The sequence below is a fragment of the Argiope bruennichi genome, chromosome 11 (genome assembly GCF_947563725.1).
Source record: "Argiope bruennichi chromosome 11, qqArgBrue1.1, whole genome shotgun sequence".
NCBI lineage: Eukaryota > Metazoa > Arthropoda > Arachnida > Araneae > Araneidae > Argiope > Argiope bruennichi.
The window spans coordinates 77,819,684-77,839,856 of NC_079161.1; the positions used below are offsets into that span (position 1 = coordinate 77,819,684).

General features: G+C 28.3%; 1 protein-coding gene across 3 annotated transcripts; it reads left to right on the forward strand.

Annotated features, from left to right (window-relative positions):
• The first annotated feature begins 11,024 nt into the window (after positions 1-11,024).
• Positions 11,025-18,301, forward strand: LOC129957303 (uncharacterized). 3 transcript variants are annotated; one of them, XM_056069567.1, is made up of 3 exons: positions 11,025-11,238; positions 12,763-12,993; positions 15,338-18,300. In XM_056069567.1, exons 2-3 carry the CDS (start codon positions 12,780-12,782, stop codon positions 15,784-15,786), a joined length of 663 nt encoding a protein of 220 aa, XP_055925542.1. In that variant the 5' UTR covers positions 11,025-11,238; positions 12,763-12,779; the 3' UTR covers positions 15,787-18,300. The 3 variants fall into 3 exon arrangements, with proteins under 3 accessions (XP_055925542.1, XP_055925545.1, XP_055925544.1); XM_056069570.1 differs by having other exon boundaries at positions 11,238-11,324; positions 15,338-18,301; XM_056069569.1 differs by lacking the exon at positions 11,025-11,238 and adding an exon at positions 11,456-11,630 and having other exon boundaries at positions 15,338-18,301.
• The last annotated feature ends 1,872 nt before the right edge of the window (positions 18,302-20,173 follow it).

Here is a 20,173-nt window from a genome sequence, read left to right on the forward strand (position 1 = left end):
CTTTTTATCAAGTTTGGTAGTTTCTTTAGAAATAGCATTTCAGAAGTAATATTTTTGTTTGAATTTGTTAATTTGCCATGCACCATTATTTGATGAATTCGGACGTAATTTTTATCTTATAATTATGCAGTACTATTTTTTTTACGAAACTATTATTTGCTTTCACATGCGTTTAGTTTCAAGAAAAAATTGCGATTTCTTTCAATAATCAGCTGATAATGAAAATTAGCTAGTATATTATGGATCAGGATTATTTTAACTTTTTAGTTTTCTTATATGTATTGAATTAGGATATAATTTATTTTATAGCTGACAAATACAGATAAATATATAATTTAATGATGCTTTGAAATCTGAAATGAATCATATTTCAAAATATCATTCAAATTGTTTTTATGATAATATAAAAAGACAATTACATCAAAATAATATTAATTTAAAAATATTCAGTTTATTTTAAAGAAACTAGAAACGTAAAAATAAACATCATAAATTCTTAAAAAGTAGGAATAGCGCTTTTGTTCTTACAAAAATACGAACTTTATTAGAATAACAAATAAAAATAATCTGATTTAATCTAATAATTAGTATTTTTTAAAATCACATAGTTGGAACTGTACGATATATTCAATAGGAAATATAATTCCTATTTTTTAGCAATGACATTCTGTGAAGCGACAATCAAAAATTCAAAACGTATGTTAAGACTGGCTTTCAACCACAGGACATTAATTACTTTCAAATGGTGAATTTTATAGAACTCTCTATAATAAAAATAAGTGGTTTCTCCCCCCTCCCCTTTCTTTTGGCAACTATATTTTTTATAGTATGGATAAAACTTTTTAAAAAATTCTATTTTATTCATATATATGTATATGTTCGGTAAATATCATAATCTTAAATCTGTTAATAGACATTTAGCAGACGATTCCTTTTCAGGCATTTTATAACTGCTACTATTTTTATTTTGTTAAAATATTATTAAAAAGTAAAAGCAAACGATTTTTTCTTTGATAAACATATTTTGTTAATATTATTTCGTTTATTTTTTGTATAATAGCTGATGATCCTTTGTAAACCTTCTGGAATCTGGCAATGCTTGTAAGATACGCTGTTATGTTGAAAGAATAAACAAGCCGATGGAATTCTAAATTGCTTGGAGTATTATTTTAGTTGTAAGCTGCAAGCTATAGTAGCTTAAGAAAACGGATAGTTTTCTAGAAAGCATGCAAAAATATATGCAAGGATATTTTAAACTCCAATTTAATCCAAATTAATTCTCAAAGTTTTATCTTGATTTAGCCCATAGTAACTTATAAATATTCTTATTTCCTGATCGCATTCCACTTTTTCTATTTAATTAATTCAGGAGAAGCTTTGTAAAATTGCTGAATAGGCTAAAAGCCTCACGTTCCCACACTCCGAGTGAAGAGATAAAATACCGCTGACTTAACAAATTCTTTTTTAAAAGAACCCTGTGTTTCCCTTGCGAAAATCCTTATCGAAATCTCATTGTATGTCTCATTGTATGCACTGTGAAGAAATATTTTCCCTATTAATATCTCATGTTATATAAAACCAGGGATAAAAATTTCATGAGCTTTCCCTCATTTCTTTCTGTGTCGTTCTGTGTTGTGTGTGTGTTCGTTGTTCCTGCTTGTACATAATGCTTATCTGGTGAAGCTTATAAGCCAGATAACAGCTACGAAACACGAGTAATTACTTTTGTCTTGTGGTCTTGTTACTCGGCTGTGAACCACAAGGTCCCAGGTTCTATCTTTTCTCATAACAATCCGCTACACGTGCCTTCCCGAGATGAAATAAAAAGACGTCAAAAAAATCGAAAGTCTCTTCACTGTCTTCGAAACTGCCTTCTGATTGAAAAATTATATTATATGCTTACACACATATATATACGTTATATCAAAATGCTGAGGTTTGCATGGTCCTTCTAAAACTATATATACTCTTTCTTTTGTCTTTTCTGCTACTATTCAGTTCACCACTCGAATTCGATTATTCTTTACTAAAAAACTATTATGTGCATAAATACTGAGTATGTTATTTTTAAATGAAGTTAAGGATGTGGTGGCCCATCTGTAAAGCCTTAATTTCGGAGCCTGTGGGTGTCATGTTCAAACTTGATTCCCTTAAACAACCGCCGTGTATGCGGGCCCAGTGCAGGTTAAATCGGATGTCATGAACGCAATCCCTTTCCATCCGCCAGCGTGTCGCGGATCTCTAAAAGGAGAAGGCAGCCCTGGCGCCGTCCACGTCATCTGACCGCACGTGAAATTTTGACATTTCAAAACACGACGTTGATAAAACTGAAAATTAACTTTAAATATAGTAGACGCGGGAATTTCATAAGTATTGAGCAATTCGGCATTTTATTAAAATGTCACAGCAATATTACGTTTTAGATAATGCTTTATGAATTTAAAGAATTTATGCAATCTGTTCCGCATGCATCTTGACACTTTTGTAAATATTTCTGATATATGAGATTTTTTTTTTTTTTTTTTTCTGTTTCAGAAAATAAGTATTCCTTCAAAACTTTTCCGCACAAAATACTTTGTTAATTTTTTTTAAACTTATGATAAATTTGAGTAGAAAACTTAACAAATCATATTTTGCTCGTGAAAATAATTAGATATTTTGTAGATAAAAAATCAATTATAGAAACCTCGATATTGAATGAAATTTAAAAATATGCAGGTAGCAATCAAAGTTAATGAAATTATCTGTTACTATGCTTCAAAAAGTACGAATTTAAAGGCGAACATATACGAAGGCGAGAACATATTGCAGCAATATAATAAAAATTACATAATTCTTCATAAAATAAAAAATTTATATCCTTCTTTTACGTCATTAATATGCATCTTTACAACTTACTGATAAACTTCTTTTCCTTAAGAACAATGAAATTCGCGGTCATGATAAAATTTTCCCGCCTTTTATCTATTTAACGGCTTAAAACATTTTTGAATAAATGGTATGTTGCTGATTAACACAAGTTCAGATTTCACGTTTACGCAGGTTTTATAACTGCAGTTATTGTTGAGGAAATATGTCTCTGTAACCTTTAGATTTGATTGCTATACAGATTCTAAAGTTGCATCGTGAACGAATGTAAGAAAGTTGTGTTTCTCTATTTGAAGTGTTTAAATCAGGCACTTCAGCATTCAAACGGGAATTTGGCAACACTGGTTTCACAATTAATATTTTCCCAGTCCAGCTAATGAAACAGTGAGTATCAATTTTTTAGCAAAAATTTTATAGCTTAAAATTAATTTTTTTAAATGTTTGATGGAATCAGTTCATATTCACATGTTAAACGTAAATTGATCTGCGCCGTGAGGACATATTAATACACGGTTTTATTATATCAGATTAATACTGCTACTCAGTTGTATTTGATATTTTTCTTCAAACTTTTGTACCGATTCTTTTTCTGTCGGAATAAATCTGGGTATTAACTGAATATGCCTGACTGGTAGCTGAAATTGTAATGAATATCATTCCATATTAGGATTTCACTTCTTCGGTGCTGCTGTTCGATGAGCCGGCAGCCTCGGCTTTAACAGTGTTTGACGGATGGGTGAGAAGAGGAAAGGATAAGTTTAATTTTTTTTTTTTTTTATTTTTTTTATTTCTGGTGGAATGAGTACACATTCACGTGTTAATCATAAAGTGGCCCGTTCTGTGGGTCAAATCGGTACATGATTTTGCAAGTTTATAATGATCAATTATACACGATATTTCATTCAAACTTTTGTACCTAACACTGCCGGTAATCGATTCTGTTTTCATCAGAATGTAACCGTGTATTCGGCGATTATCACCAGACTATTAGTTGAAATTAATATGAACATCATTCCATATTGGGATTTCGTTTTTTCGGAAAAAGTATTGCTGTCGATGTGCCGGTAGCCTTGGTTTTAACAGTGATTGACGGATGGATGAGAAGATGAAAGGAAAGGCTTTGCTGAAGTAGTAAATATTGAAGAAGGAGAGATTTTTGAGTGATATATACATTATTGCATAAGGTAAAAGACAACAATAGCTTGAGATCAAATATATATAATTAAAAAAATATCAGGCTTGTTAATAGCATACGAGTTTTTCGTCGAGGCAAGGCGGCGAATTAGGCTATATTGACAATACTTTGCATTAAGCTGAAATAGTATTCAAGATGAATGAGATTCTGAGATTATCAATTGAATCCAAAAATTGACACCGAATACCTTATTCTTTTAATTTATATCAATTTTGTGCACTCGATACGGCGTATCTGAAACTAAAAAAAAAAGTCATGATATATTATCATCCAATCTACAGCACCGTTCCGAATTTAAAATCCATTTCTCTTTAAGATATTGCTTATATGATATTAAATACAATTCATTCGATTCTCGATACATTTTACATTTGCCATGTTTTTATGCATGCGAACGCACAGACTTACAAAAAATCAACTCTTTAATGGAATAGTTCGAAATTTACTGTAGATCTACATTTTTTATTCATATGACCTTTTATGTTCTGTACTTATGTTATTCACTTCTCAGACAAACATACTTCAGGTGAATAGCTTTCATTCTAAATTTGATAAAACACCTCAAATTCGATGTAAAGACTACATATTAAATTTCATACATCTAGCTCAAGACGCTTCTGAGTTAGCTCTTTGCGTTTTGTAGTTGTATGAGTTCACTTCTATTCGAATCCCTGACAAAGAGAGACTTCCTGTGAGTGATTTTGTTCAAAATTTATAAGAATTTACGAATTTTGTCTCATTTCATATACCAAATTTCAGCCATCGACTTAAAATGTTTTTGTTATCATTTCACAGACAAAAAGACATAATGCCGTTACATAATTCCAAAACAGTTTTCTCTAACTCAGGAGGTCTGAAGAATGAGAATTCGTCAGAATCCGGAGTTTAAATTTTTTGCTGATTACAACATTTTTTCTTCATAATCTACAAATATTGTGATATCTATATAATATCTGCTTCGTGTCTTCTTTAACGATCTGCGTTACGTTACATCTACGATTCTATATCTTGTTACGAGATTCATAAAGGAGAAAATATAGAATGTTCGCTCACTTATTCTTCCACGTGATTAAGAATTAAAATAATGGTAAATCTGTTCGCTAGTTTCTCGATTAATTGCGAATTTTAAATTCAAATTAATATCGTAATTCTAGGTTGTTTTTCCAATGAAGTAAATTATATACATGATATCTTTTTGTGTTTATTCCCTGGGTCACGGACGTAGCTATGAGCAATATAACCATGTAGTAAAAACACTTTACAACTAGTCGACATAGTCAGTCGAATGGTTAACAACATGGCGAGTCGAAATGAAGCTAAAAATAATTATGATTGCTAATTATAAAAATTCAGTTAGGCATAATCAGAGCCGGATTAGGTCCTATAGGAAGTATAAATCGCTGAATTACCTTTCCTTTTCAAAACTTTAAAAACGATCAATTTATCGTTTGATTTTAATCTTGTATAAACAGTCAATTTTAACAAACTAAAACAACAAAATATTTAATTTCAGTTAGTTTTCAAGAAAATTGGTTATAATATCTAATCAATAAAAAAAAAAAAATTCTAAATAAAATTTTTTTTAACTAATTTTAAATAAAACAGTTTTAAGAAAAACGATAATACTTTTCTAATACAATCTAAATATTATTTAATTATCATATTATCGAATATTTTTTTAATTACAAAAATAAAATATCTCAATTAGCAAAAAACATAAGATAAAACTTGCAAACGATAATTAATTAGGAAGAATGTTATCATACAAATACTCCAAAATTTAAACAATGTTGGATTTTATTTGTAGAATTTATTTGACTACTGAAGTTGGAGTGCATGTCCTTTTATAAATTAAACGGCTCTGAAATTGCAGTAATTTATTATTATTTTTTAATTGGGGAACTGTGTGTGTAATAAAAGTAAGAAAGAATATTCTGTTGTAAAATTTTGAAGAAAATGCGGTCGTAATAAAAAGTCGTAATTTAGTTTATTTTAATCTTGGGAAATATATTAGGTTAAAGACGAATTTTATACTTCACATATTATTTCCAGCGGTAATCCGAGTTATGGTCATTGGGAAGAAAATCTATGTGGTTTCACAGATAAGAATTTCAAAACTAAAGGAGACGAAAGTGAAAGTCTGAAAGTGTTTAATTGAAATAAGAAATCCCTTTTTAAAAGTGAAACTGAATCTAAAACTTAAAAAAAAAAAAAAAAAAAAAAAAAAAAAATCTGCTGTTGAAAAATGGTTTGAGCAACAGTTTAAAACAGTGAAAATTACAGCTACAGTATTTTGGGAGAGATGAAAATTCTTTTTAACTCAGAAATTAAAAATGTTTTCAAGTTAGTTAAGTGGTAAAAACTAACTTCTTTTCAAAAATATGAAAAAATTGAAATTGCGTAAATATTCATAACATGAACCAATCTTTTATGGTGAAAACTCAGTCGCGAGAGCAATTAAGGGGCCAATAAGAAATTGATGGATAAGAAAAGAATTTTTATTTGACCTACCCCGTTTCACTGGGATAGTGATAGAAACTTTCATAATGGTTTTCATTTACTATGCACAAAATGAACATGCATTTTCGCAAAAATAGCACTCATATTCGTGAAAAATTTGAAGTTTTTTTTTTTCTGTCGAAAAATAGAAATATATAATATGCTTTTCCTTTCTTACAAATTTAAGTACATAATATAATGCCGGATTTACACTCGGCTAGTTATAAGATGGCAAGTAGGCAGCGCATGCGCAAAAAGGCTGAAAAATGCTGTTCGGTCGATGGCAAGTAATTGTCCCAATGGGATAATTAATAGCCGCTATATTGTATTTTTTCTTACAGCATATGCGTTTGTAGTATTTGGCAGATTTTTTGGCGTGAAAAAATTGATCACTTGCCATATATTAATTCTGATATTTTTTGCACATTTTGATGCAAGGTTATGTTCTTTTTCCATTTTATTTGCCACTTCTTTTCCACTGTTTTCCAAATTTAGGTATGTTGATTCCCTTTTTTTTATTTTACCATGTAAATATCCATCATTTTAATACGATACGCAATGAAAAAGAAAAATTCAGGGACGCCAAAACGGCAATTTATATCCAAGCATGGAATGCCTGAATCTTTCTTATGAAACTGTGGCAAACATAAATCAGTTCCTTTCTACGCATGCGCTGCCTACTGACCGTCTTATAACTGGTCGAGTGTAAACCCGGCATAAATTGCCGTACATCAATCGTTATAAAAGAACCAATATTGCATTCTTCATTATCGTTTGCACAAACGACTTCTATTATTAATTTTATTTACTGTATCATTAAAATAGTTATATTCAAACTTATTTACGCTTCGTTTATTCTGCAATTATGTCTCTAATTGTGATTTATTTAAATATTTAATATTTAGATGATTTATAGGAAGAATCCTAGCCTAAAAATATTACCATTTAAAAAACAATTTTAAAAATTTTAAAACTCTAATATTCTTTTTTCATTAATTTAATTGTCTATTTAATTTTCAAACCAATTTTTTTCCTGTTGTATTATCTTATTTTTAATAATTTGTCCCTGATTATAGAAAAGATAGCGTTCTCACAAAATTGTAATTAATACTGACTCAATGCGACTACATATAAACATAGTAATTGAAACAAAGAAAAGTATTATGGTATAATATACTAAAAACATTTTTAAAGACTTTTTGAAATCATAGAAATTTTTACAATAGCTAAATTAGTATAATAAAAAATATAATTTTTGAATTACAAGACTATTTTCAGAAGTTATTGCAATAAATCGTCAAATTTTCTCTTGATTTTTAATTAATTAAAATGCTTATTGGAATTTCCATAAAAAATTGTTGAATTGTGCACATTATATTTTACAAAATATGTACAGTGGCACAAAAAATTGAGAGTACACCTTACTTCTACAGGATAAACCCGACTTTCAATATAAATAACACATTACCGGAAAGTGCAAACACGTTTTTATTTTTACACATAACAAATGGTTTAATTTAGAGTAAAAATAAAGAAAAATCGTCGAAAAACTTGTAAACTGAAAAATTTCAGAAGCATTTTAAATAAACATACGCAGAATTTTGCCTCAAAAAATTGAGAATACACCCATGAAATTCTTGTAATATCTCGCATAGAAAGAACGTGCCAGTATTTAGTTGTACGTCTTTTGGCTTTTATAATGACCTCTTAACGTCGTGGTACCGATTCGACCCATTTTTGGTGGTATCTGAAGATATTTTACTCCTTTCTTCCTGCAGTACTTGTTTTAAATGGGTTTTGTTTCTAATTTTGCGTTTTTGGACTACTGCTTCGAGTGTGGCCCACGAATATTCAATGGTATTGATGTCGGGGTACTGTGGTGGTGTGTGTAACTGCTGTTTACAATGAAAAAGACACCATATTTTGACGTTACGTGCATTCTGTTTTGGGTCGTTGTCCTACTGGAAAATGAAATTTCCATCTAAACTCAAATGTTTAGCACTTTCCTTTAGATTGCTGCGAAGAATATCCAAGTAAACCCTATCGTTTATAATGTCATCTATAAAAATTAAATTTCCTATCCCAGATGAAGCCATGCAATCATGACGTAGTCACCATCATGTTTAACTGCAGTATCTAAAATTTTTGGATCCAAAGCCGTTTTAGGATTCCTCCATACTTAACGATGACTGTCAATGCCAAAAATGTTGAGTTTTCTTTCATACTAAATATACCTTTCTTCCAAGGGTTATTGGTCTTCAATTGATGAGTTTTTGCAAACTTCAAATGCTTTTTCTGAATTTGCAAGCTGATGTACGGTTTCTCTCTAACAATGCGACTTTTATATCCAGCTTGTCTAATGGCATTTCACACAGTTTCAGCACTTACATTTTCGTCTATGATTTGAAAAGTTTCTGCAACAAGTTGAATGAACCATATGGTCGCAGCAATCTAAAGGAAAGTGTTAAAAATTTGGGTTTAGATGGAAATTCCATTTTCCATCAGAACAACGACCCCATACAGAATGCACCTAACGTCAAAATATGGTGTCTTTTTCATTTTAAACAGCAGCTACACACGCCACCACAGTACCTAGACATCAATGCCATTGAATATTCGTGGGCTATACTCGAAAAAGTGATTCAAAAACACAAAATTAGAAACAAAACCCAATTAAAACAAGTGTTGCCAGAAGAATGGGGTAAAATATCTTCCGATACCACCAAAAAAGGGTCGAATCGGTACCATGATTTTTAGAGGCCATTATAAGAGCCAAAAGACATGCAACTTAATAGAGACAGTTTGCTTCTATGCGTGATATTGCAAACATTTCATGGGTGTATTCTCAATTTTTTGAGGCAAAATTCTGCGTATGTTTATTTAAAATGCTTCTGAAACTTTTCAATTTAGAAGTTTTTCGTTGATTTTTCTTTATTTTTACTCTAAATTAAACCATTTGTTACGTGTAAAAATAAAAACATGTTTGCACTTCCCGGTAATGTGTTATTTATGTTGAAAGTCGGATTTATCAAGTAAAAATAAGGTGTACTCTCAATTTTTTGAGCCACTGTATGTTCCAAATTTGGTAGTTCTTGGTTCAGTAATTTGTTCTGTAGAAAGTCACACTCTTTACGTAACGATATTTACACGGTGCTATTTACAAGTAGTTTATCAGCTTAAAAACATTATCAGGCTGTCAATAAATTTTTCTCAAATTAGCGAACGGTGAGATGCGATTCTAGAAAATTAGTCCGTAAGTTTTAAATTATTTTTTTTATAAATATTCGAATGAGTTGAAATAGAAAGTTGTATTTATTATTTTCTATAAACAAAGTGAAAGGAAAAACGGAAAAGAACTTCTAATACTGGTTAATATATAGTGCTTTATTTTTATTTATTTCTTTTCTCTGAATAGATGCCATAAATTCTTTGATACGGTTCTATTTAGTGATAAGTAAAGCTAAATTTACAGTTTCCTTTAAGATTGAATGCGCTTCAAATTGAAAGACGAAAAAAGACTGAAAAAAAAAAGAAAAAATGTTTCATAGTTTTTTTACACAAAAAAAATTGGAAAGAATTCAAACCTAATCCTCAAAATAATAATAGACAATAATAATCAACGCAAAATACTATGCGATATTTTTCCGATATTATTCGATATTCTGCAGTAGAATATTGTAGAAATATCGTGGGAATATTTTGAGCATTTTTTGCTAATCTGGTAATTTAAATATATTAAATAACTCCATCTTATTTTAAAGAAATATGAGAGCTATTTAGGGACGAACTTCAACTTGAGGATGATTAACCATCATTGTCAGATTTGTACTAGTACTAGATTGTAAACTTACACTAGTACCGGTACACCACATACGATTGTTTTTAGTGGAATCAAATTTTCCTCTACAGCGAAAACTGGACCACTGTCGTGAAATTTCTTCCTATCTTGAACCTGATACCTTACACTACACCAAAGCGGATTTTCGGACCTCATCTTTTAGAAAAAAAGAAGAAAATTACAACAACAGAAATCCAGATGTCTCAATCGGAATAGTACAGTGATTTAAGAAGAGCATCGAAATATTTTTCAATAATTTTAATACTTGCATCTTTGCAACTTTTATGCAAGTTAAAAATCAGATAGTAATCAATCATTGAAAGTCTTTTAGGATGCTATGGGTTCTTTCTCATCATGAAAAAAAAATTTAAGTAACTAAATAAAATGAAGTTTATTTTCAAGTTTAATTTTTTAATTTATTCAAAATTAAACTTGTATTCTTCGCTCAAGTGCTTCAAAATAAATGTTGGAATTTGTCTTTCAAATGTAATTGCTTTAGCATTTGAAACAAAATATAAAAAGTTATCGTTAATCCTCATGCTCTTGTGCGACTGTCTAAAAATTCAAGAATCCGGATGAAACCGGTTTCAGTCTTTTTTTTTTCTTTTCTTTCCCCCCTTCAGATGCTACCACGCTGTCATGGCGATAAAAAATAACACTGCAAAAAATAATGAAGTATTGTAGTAGTAGAACAAGAATGACGTAAAATTAAACCTTGATGAAATAAGTTTGCTACATGACGCAATAGAGTGTTTGTATGGGTTCATGAGATTATTTTTTCCGAATAGACAGTCAGAGAAGAATTCGATGAATTGGTGAAGTCCGATTTTCTTTGAAGGTAAGAATTTAGTACTTATTCCTAGCTCTCATTTATTGATTTGTACACCTGCACATGACCTTTTGTCCTGAATCATTTGAAAATTGGTATGTATTGCTACGTTGTGACAAATTTTAAATCATTTCACCAATTTAACCTATTTGTTTTTATGAAAGGATGAATCAATTCTTATCTTTGAGTCTGTTGCAATGCAATGCAATATTTTGTTTTGATGGTGTTGCTATACGACGTTTTTTAAAGAATATATTTCCGATTCTTTTTAAAAATCTGTTCATAATTCCCATTCAGATTTTCGGTTTTTGTGACAGAAAATGAAGCAAGGGGTAATTTAATGTAATCAAGAAATATATACGCATAGAATATATTATATGGCCTGTTTTCTTGTGTAAAATGTATGTATATTCAAAAAACATTCGATCGTGTGCAATAGCAATAGAATATTCTTGTATATTGTATATATTTATTTTATAAATATGCATAGTAATGTTTTGTGTTCCTTGGATTTAAAAGATTAATGGCTGTAAAATCGGCAAGTTAGAAATATTATAAATCTTGCTCCAGGCTTTTGCCAAGATTGAAAAGAATTAATGCATAATATTGAAATGACATCATCCTAATACACAAACTTGAAGCAAGACTATACAGCACTCTCTTATAACAAAGTCAGAATTTAAAAGTTATTAAATTAACATTTTTAAGTTACAAGAAGAGTCTTGATTATTTAAAATTTCTATTTTTTTATTTCCATCACTTTTATTTAAATATAGCACCAGTGTACAATAATGTTATTTAATCTGTAGATCCATAATGTTGTATAATTTATATTGAGCCTTTTTTTTTTATTATTATTATTAACTCAATGTGCCCTTGTTTGTCCTACAAAGTGTTTTCTTTTTGTGGGCCTCGTTAACTTGTGTTATTATTTGCATATTTTGAGAATTATATTCTCGGAAATATTAATTTTCTTGACTATCTAAATAGTGTTTGGATGAAGTATAAGTTAGGCTTATAAGTAATTAGATTTTATACTCTTAATATCTTATTAAGAATGGCTGACTAGTTAAAAAGCAGAGGATTTGTTGCAATTTGCATGTAATGATTGGATTTATTTTATATTAAGCTCAAAACCTGTCACTACAGTAAAACTCGGTAAGTAATTCAAGTATGTGTATGTGGCCTAAAATTTCAAGATTATCTAGTAACCATTATAATTCTTTAAAAAATTTTTTAGTTATGCAAAATTAGCTATTTTTCCTTCTAAATTAATCTGGTTTCATGGTTGAGACACCATCTGACTTGAAAAAAAATCTTATAAATATTTTTATTTATGCCTTTATAAGCAGACTTTCTCTTATTTGAAAAAGATGAAAAACTTTTTTTAATTTTAGAAAATATCTAAAAGTTAGAAATTTAAAAGTGTGAAAAATAAAAGTTTATTTTTATGTAAGTATGCACATATGTGATTTATATTTTTAAAAGTTACTATCAATTGAATTTCCTATAGTTTTCACTTTTGTGCTTTAGCAAATAAAAGTGGCACCATGGATTCACCGCAAGAAGGAGGAGTTGATATAAGCGGCCGTACTAGGAAATTTGGCTTACCTAACTGGATGGTAAATAACATTGAGCGCCTGAATTTTGCCACAGATTTTGAAGAATATGCCAGTAGCCCACCTGAGACTGAAGGATTTTTATCAGAGTATATGGAAAACCATGACAAAATGGAAACTTATTCAGATAGCAGTCATTCCATATGTGAGTATTTTTTAAAAATTAATATTTTATTGAAGTGAGGCAATGATTTTCAGAATGGGTGCTGTAAATAAGGGCAAAAATGGAAAAAAAAAAATTCTTTTCAATACCAGAAGCAGTAATTTTAGAGAAAAAGGTACTAAGTGAATAAATGAAATTGCTTTATGCAGATTTTAAATTTAGCTGCATCTCTTTTCTTTATTTTCATTACTTCTAGCACTTTTATAATATAATATCAAATGCCTAACTTATATTATACTTTTGGTGAAGAGTTAGGTTCCGTCAAAAGTTCATGTAGTTTCAAGAGTACTAGAAATCTGAAATGTTTGAAGACCTCTGGAGTAGAGAACCAGTGTTTTATCTTAAGTGTTATGATTGCTAAATCTTAAATTTCACACATGTAACTCTAATTTTGTCAATTTTCATTTTAAATTTAACTCCTATAAAAATAAAATTTTGTTAGTAATTTTTCTTTTTCTTCTTCATTTGGTAGAGTTTTGAAATTTTGGATTCTTGATGTTTTACACTAGTTTAATATTTTCAGAACTTAATTATCAGTAACTGCTTAATTTAATAAAATTTAAATCTCAAATATGTAATAAGACCTTGATTAGGAATTTAAGAAAAAAATTACTATAAATAAATATATAATGATAAATTAAAAGTGGAAAATAAGTAAAATAGATTTGTGTCTTTTACTGTTTAATTTATGTTTGTATTTCTAAATATGTCCAATTGTAAACCAAGAGTTTCCAATTAACTTTAATAAAAATGCAATTAAAAAAATTAGTTAACTTTTTCTTGTTTGTTATGGAATTTAAGAATCTACGATAGTTTTTGTTTTGTAAGTTAATAATATCTTATAGATTGCTTTTATGCCATGCTTTTTGAATTAGAAATAAAGAGTTATAAATATTTTCAGTATGTACAATAGTTGAGTCAAACAATATATTAAATCTCAGTATATAGCTTTTATGATGTGCAGTCACTACTGTACAATAAAGTTGTAAAAATCTTAAGTTTTGAATTTAGGTAAAATTATTACTTAACTATCTAACTCTATATTTCTACAAAAGTAATTTTTCAGATTTTGTCAAAAACAATATTAGATGCTGAGAAATGTGTATCATCAGTCTGAAATTCAACAGTTTAACCTCTTGCCATGTCATTTGACATGTCTTCTCCCTCCTTTTACAAAATTAAAGTTATTTTCTATGAAACACATTGATTTAGTGAAATAAAAATTTTGAAAAATGAAATTATTTATTTACTTTGTTACTTCACTGAATGGCTAACAATATTAAGCTAGACATTTATGATCACTTTGCCTCATTCTAATTAAATCATGAAATCCAAAATTTATCACCAACTCGAAAAACCAACCCTAAGTGACATGATGTATGTTGGAATGTCGAATATTCATCTCCTGTTAATATCTTGTAAGTCCTTTTTCCATAAAGTATTGTATCATCAAAAAATATTCAAACTCTAGATTTTGGCTTATCTCATGCTTTAGATCTCCTTGAGTTTGAAAAGCCCATTTTTGGAAAATGTCTATCTGTGACAAAGATAACTTAAAATGCTTTGAGTTAGATTAATGAAATTTTGTTTGTGATATTTACATCAAATTTGTAGATTTATAGCAAAGTTCATTCCAAAGATATTTAAGTATCCCATCTTTTGAATATAAGTACACAATTACTACAAAAGAAAAGAGCTAGATGGATAATATTTGGTGCACATATTTAACATCTAATGTGTAGACACCTATGAAATTTTGAGTCAAATCCAATAGGGGGTTGACTGTTTTTCAGACTGTACTTTCAGAAATATCTAAATGTGATAGCTCAAAAACGTAATGATTTAAATTTAGCAAATTTAATATGAGATTTTATGACTTCTAGTTTTTTTTTTTTTTTTTAATCTGTTGGAAGAACACAGATTTCATTTTCGGTTACTTTAATTTAACCATATGCCAGGAATTAATTGCCTATTGGTTTAAACGAATCTAATTATATTGAATAAAAACGTGCACTAATTTTTATTTTTTAAATTAATTGTGGGTTGCATTTTGAGATTCATTTTAAAAATGAATTGTGGTTTGTTTTTTTGAAGGCATGTGCATGTTGAGAATGGACTTTGTGAACTTGTAAGGATTTTTATTTGTCATAATGTACTGTAAAAGTTTTTTGGCTTTTTCTGATTGTTCTTTTAAATATCGTTGGAAAAAAAACCAGTAAAAGTTAAAAATTTGCATTGTAATTAAAAAAAATTTGTAAATAGTTTTAATATTATGTGTATTTTCTGTAAATTAATTTAAATATTTTATCTTCTCTCTCTTCTTTAGCTGAACATAATAATGTGTATGAAAATTCAAAAACTACCTCAGAAAACATGCCGTCATCAAATCTTATTATGAATGCCTTGAATGAGCGTGTTTCTCCACAATGTCATTCCCTTTTGACCAATTTCAAGCATGAGGACCTGTATTCCTCACCTGATAGCACACCTTGCGCTACTCCTGAACCTTCACCCGTGATTCGGCGCAAATTGAGCATTCCTCAGCCCAATGACACCATCCAAACCAATCCTGGCAGATGGTTTTATATGGGAAAATTTAAGAAACCAGATAAGCAGTCTATTCTTGCTAACTGCAATAAAGAAAATCAAAGCAATACTCAGCAAGAAAGAGATGCAGTGAAAGATCAGGATAAATTTGCAAAACCTAGTAAACCAGCCATTCAGTTAGTCATTTCTAATTTTGACTTAAATGCTGTGAGTCCAACTTCATGGTAATTTCTTCATTTTGCATTTTTTTTTCTGTCATTGGCACATTTTGCATTGTGTTATTTGATAAATATATATGTGTCTATTAGCATAATGTATATCATTTGATGTATTTCATTTACATTTGTAAATTGCAAATTAGCAATATTGTTTTGGGTCTGGAAGTCATATTTTTGGATTTTTGATAAAAAAGAAAAAAGGCTGAATTTTTGTCAGTTATTTTTCTATTAATAATTTGATAAAACCCTTTTCTTGTCTGAGAATATTTTCTTTTAAATTTAATCACACTTGTACCACAATATTTGGCACAAAAGAAGTATTGACAAATGAAATTTGAAAGTAATATAGGAGAATTTTCATTACAAATTTAATATATTAACAAGTATTGAAATAAATTATTTTACTTTAAAATTAATATATTTTCTTTAAAATGAAATGTATACTATGACTAGCAAAAATTTCGAAAATAAATGTATTAGGTCTTCAAGTTTGTTTCTGGACAAATTTCTCCATTATATAAATAAAATGTTTTTATTTATACTTGAAATATAAATTTGTTTTGTAAGATTTATATTGTTAAAGTTTTCTGGGAATAACATATTTAGTTAAATCATTATCATATTGATTCGTAAAGTTTTTTTTTTATTTCCTCCTCCCAGCTGGTAGTTTTGAAAATTTTATTTTTTTTTAAATTATTTTTCAGATTGTTACAGAGTATTATTTTGCCCATAAAATTCAGAATTTATTTGTTTAATAGAAAACATTTATCCATTATTGTTACATAAATTTTTAATTCACATTAGTATAATTTAATTACATTATATTGATTTTTAAACATTTCATTAATTTTTAAAATTTTGCAATTTGTAGTAAATGATTATAGTCATCTACTTGAATAAAATGTGTTAACTAAACTCTTAATTTATTTGTAAACTATGCATTATTTATTTATAATCTTGTAACTGTTTTTGTGATTAGAATTTTAAAATCACTTATATTCAGTTGCATTGCAAAACTACAGTGTCTGTGTCCGAGAGCAATAATACTGTTTTTAAGTGCAATAATTTGGTTTGACGAAGATGCTATTTTTATATTACAATGCTGTTTAATGCAACAAAGATTAGAAATAATCTTTTGAGAAATGTTTTGCATAATATACAGCAATATCATAAACCATTCATCATTATTTATATACAATTAGAAGCAACTTATTTTGTTTAATTACTTTGCCATTTCAATTTTTGCAATTTTTTATATAGTATAATAATTAGCTATATTCTTGCTATTCTAAATGTGCTACAGTTTGTTAAAAAAAAAAAAAAAAGGGCTTTTGTAAAAAGAAAATTGTGTATAAGGGATCAAAGTAAAGATTAACATCTTTTATTTAATATATATATAAATTTTTATACATGACATCAAAATGCATTGTTCATCCATAAAAGATGTCTTTTTGTGTTTTATCTCTCTCTTCACATATTAGTATGCAGTTTTGATGTTCGCAAATTTTTGTATTCATTTACTTGCTGAAATGTAATTATCAAGAATTTGGTTATTTCAAAGAGCATTAACATTTTTGAGCAATTTATTCATGTTCGTGCCTGCATTAATATGCATTGACAATTGTACAACTTATTGTAGAAATTTTTTATATCCTTGAAAAAAAAAATGTGTTCCTGAAAATCAACTTTGTGGCATTCAGATGGCACATTAGATATTTTCTAATGGCTTTTTCATATGCCAACTTAACAGTTGATATACTGTATGCCATGAAAAAATGTTTAGGTGTTGTTCAGAATAAAACTTATGTGAATATTTATTGTCATAGAAATAGCAACTGAGTAGCAAGCATATGCTATGAAAACTGATAAACTATATATATATATTTATTTAGTAAAAGAAATGTTTTCTTCATTTTATTTTCTCTTATGGTAATTCTTTCAGGAGTAACTTTTTTTAATAACAATAATAAATTCAACTTGTAATAATAATATACTTCTAATTCTCTTTTTAATTCTATTTCTATTCTTCAGTAATTTCTAATAAATTCAACAAATGCTGAAAGAGTTGTAGGTTTCTTTCCTTTTAGATGTATACGTGAATTGACTTTGGTTTCATAAAGAAAAAAAATTAAATCTGCCCCCGAAAGGATTATCTCTAGTGAAAAAATAAGCATAAAATATTATATGATTGTTATTATGCATATTTTTTTAAAAATGATATTGATTTTCATTTAGCTTAATTGATTTTAATGGACGTTATTAGATTAAAGGAAAATATGTATTCTGTTATTATAATATCCTAATTCTGAAATTTGATTTCTGTTCTCAATTATAAAACAGAATGAGATATTATACAGGAAAATATAATAGTTAAAATTAATGCCAAGCATTAAAGCATGTTTTATATTAATATAAGGTGCACTAATTTGTATTTTTTAAATTGCATTTTCATTTTGTTCATGTTTTCTTGTAAATTTTTGTATGTATTTTTTATTTGTATTCAATGTATATAGTCAGTCATTGATGTGAAATAAAATTGGAGTGATTGTTATTTGGTTTTTTTTATTTACTTTTTCATAAAATTTTAAGATGTTTTTGAGATAAAAATCCTTAAGTTGTACTGATATTGAAGTTCTGAAGAATATTTTGCTATTGATAAAATTTAAAATATAACCTTGAGTTTATCATTAAAAAAATATCTGTCTATTAGTCCTTGATATTTTACTTCTTTAATACTTATAAATTAGTACACACAAATACTTAAAAAAGATTTTTTTTTTGTTTATTTACTATCTGCACGATATCAGTTATTTTTATCTTTATGCACATCTTAAAATACAATTATCAATAAATACAATTACTGCATTTAAAATTTTATAAAGGATCATTTTTTAAATTTATTTTTTCTCTTTCGTAACTTTTTTTATAATTTTCTTTAAAATTTTAATTCAAAAAATAGTTTATCTGGGATTCATATAATTGTTCTAACAAGCAAATTATAGTTGAAGATGTAAATCAGAAATTATAGGTAAAAAGTATTGTTTAAAAATTTTATTTTATTGCTTTCTATCATGAAATATATGGTTAAGTTTTTAAACAAAAATCATTAAATTTACACGAAAATTTTTATTATCTTTAATTTATACATGCATTATCAACATAATAAATTAGATACTTTTTAACTAATCAAGCTACTTATCCTATTAATGTAATGCATTAATTTGCATACCAATTGGGTTATGTAATAAATTGAAGGAAATTATATTGCTATCTTGTACTGTTCCATTTGAAATTAATATCAGTTATTTATTGAAATTTAAAAAAAATTATTAGAGAAACAATAAGCTTTTATAAAATTGTTGCAAATTAGTTTGCTTTATCCAATACATCTATTGTGAATTTAAAATCAAGTTTATTTCTTTTTGAATTTTCCCTCTATGAAAAGCTTTTAGTACATTATTAATAATAGAGTAATATTCGTTATTATTCATTAAATAAAAGTTTACAACCCAAGCAGCAAGAGAAGTCGCTAAACGATTGGCCAAGCATCGCAGCCATCTGATATACGCCGCCCGTATTTTGCCAATGTCACCTTTGCATTGGCGCGACATCGGATTTTGACCATATTTTTTTCTGTCGCCTCTGAAGATCGCTTTTTCATCGGGGCGAACTCCTACGGCGACTTAGTGAAAAAGACCGGCTCAAAGCAATCGGCCCATAGTCGCCTCGATGTCGGGAAAGTTGCTTTTCCTAGGTGGCGCTATGCGAACATATTTTAGAAATTTCCCATGAATCACCTGGCATGTATTGGATTTTGAAATTCAACCAGCAACGCATACTGTCATTTCAAGAAACTTGGTAAGTGTAAAGTTTTTATTATTATATATTTGTAAATAATATATTATTTATTCTAAATAGTGAATTAAAAATTTTATTTTTGTTGAAGCCGTTCGAACTCGTTGCTTACCTGAAACACTAGCATCTAAAGCACAACACGCTGTGTATGAGACGGACGAGTCCATTGAAAGCCGAATTTTTTCGTAGGGACAACGTTTAAGAGGAAGAGACTAGTTTTTGTTTACAAAACTGCAGGAGTTCGCAAATTGTGCTCTAATCACAGAGTTTTCTGCGCTGTATTTGCTGCAACCAATACGTGTTGTTTAGTTTGGTTTATGCGTACTTTTTCGTCTGCTCTTTTTCAAAATGGAGAAAATAAATCTTGCAGAGAAATACAAGTATAAAGTAATTGGGATTGATGAAAATTTGGCCTAAGAGAGCCAAACTACAATTAAATTATGAAAAATGTTAAATTAAAAATATTAAAAAAATATCGATTAAAGATTTTACTTTTGTTCTTTATTATAAAGAAATTTAAGCTTATAATTAAAAGTTATTTT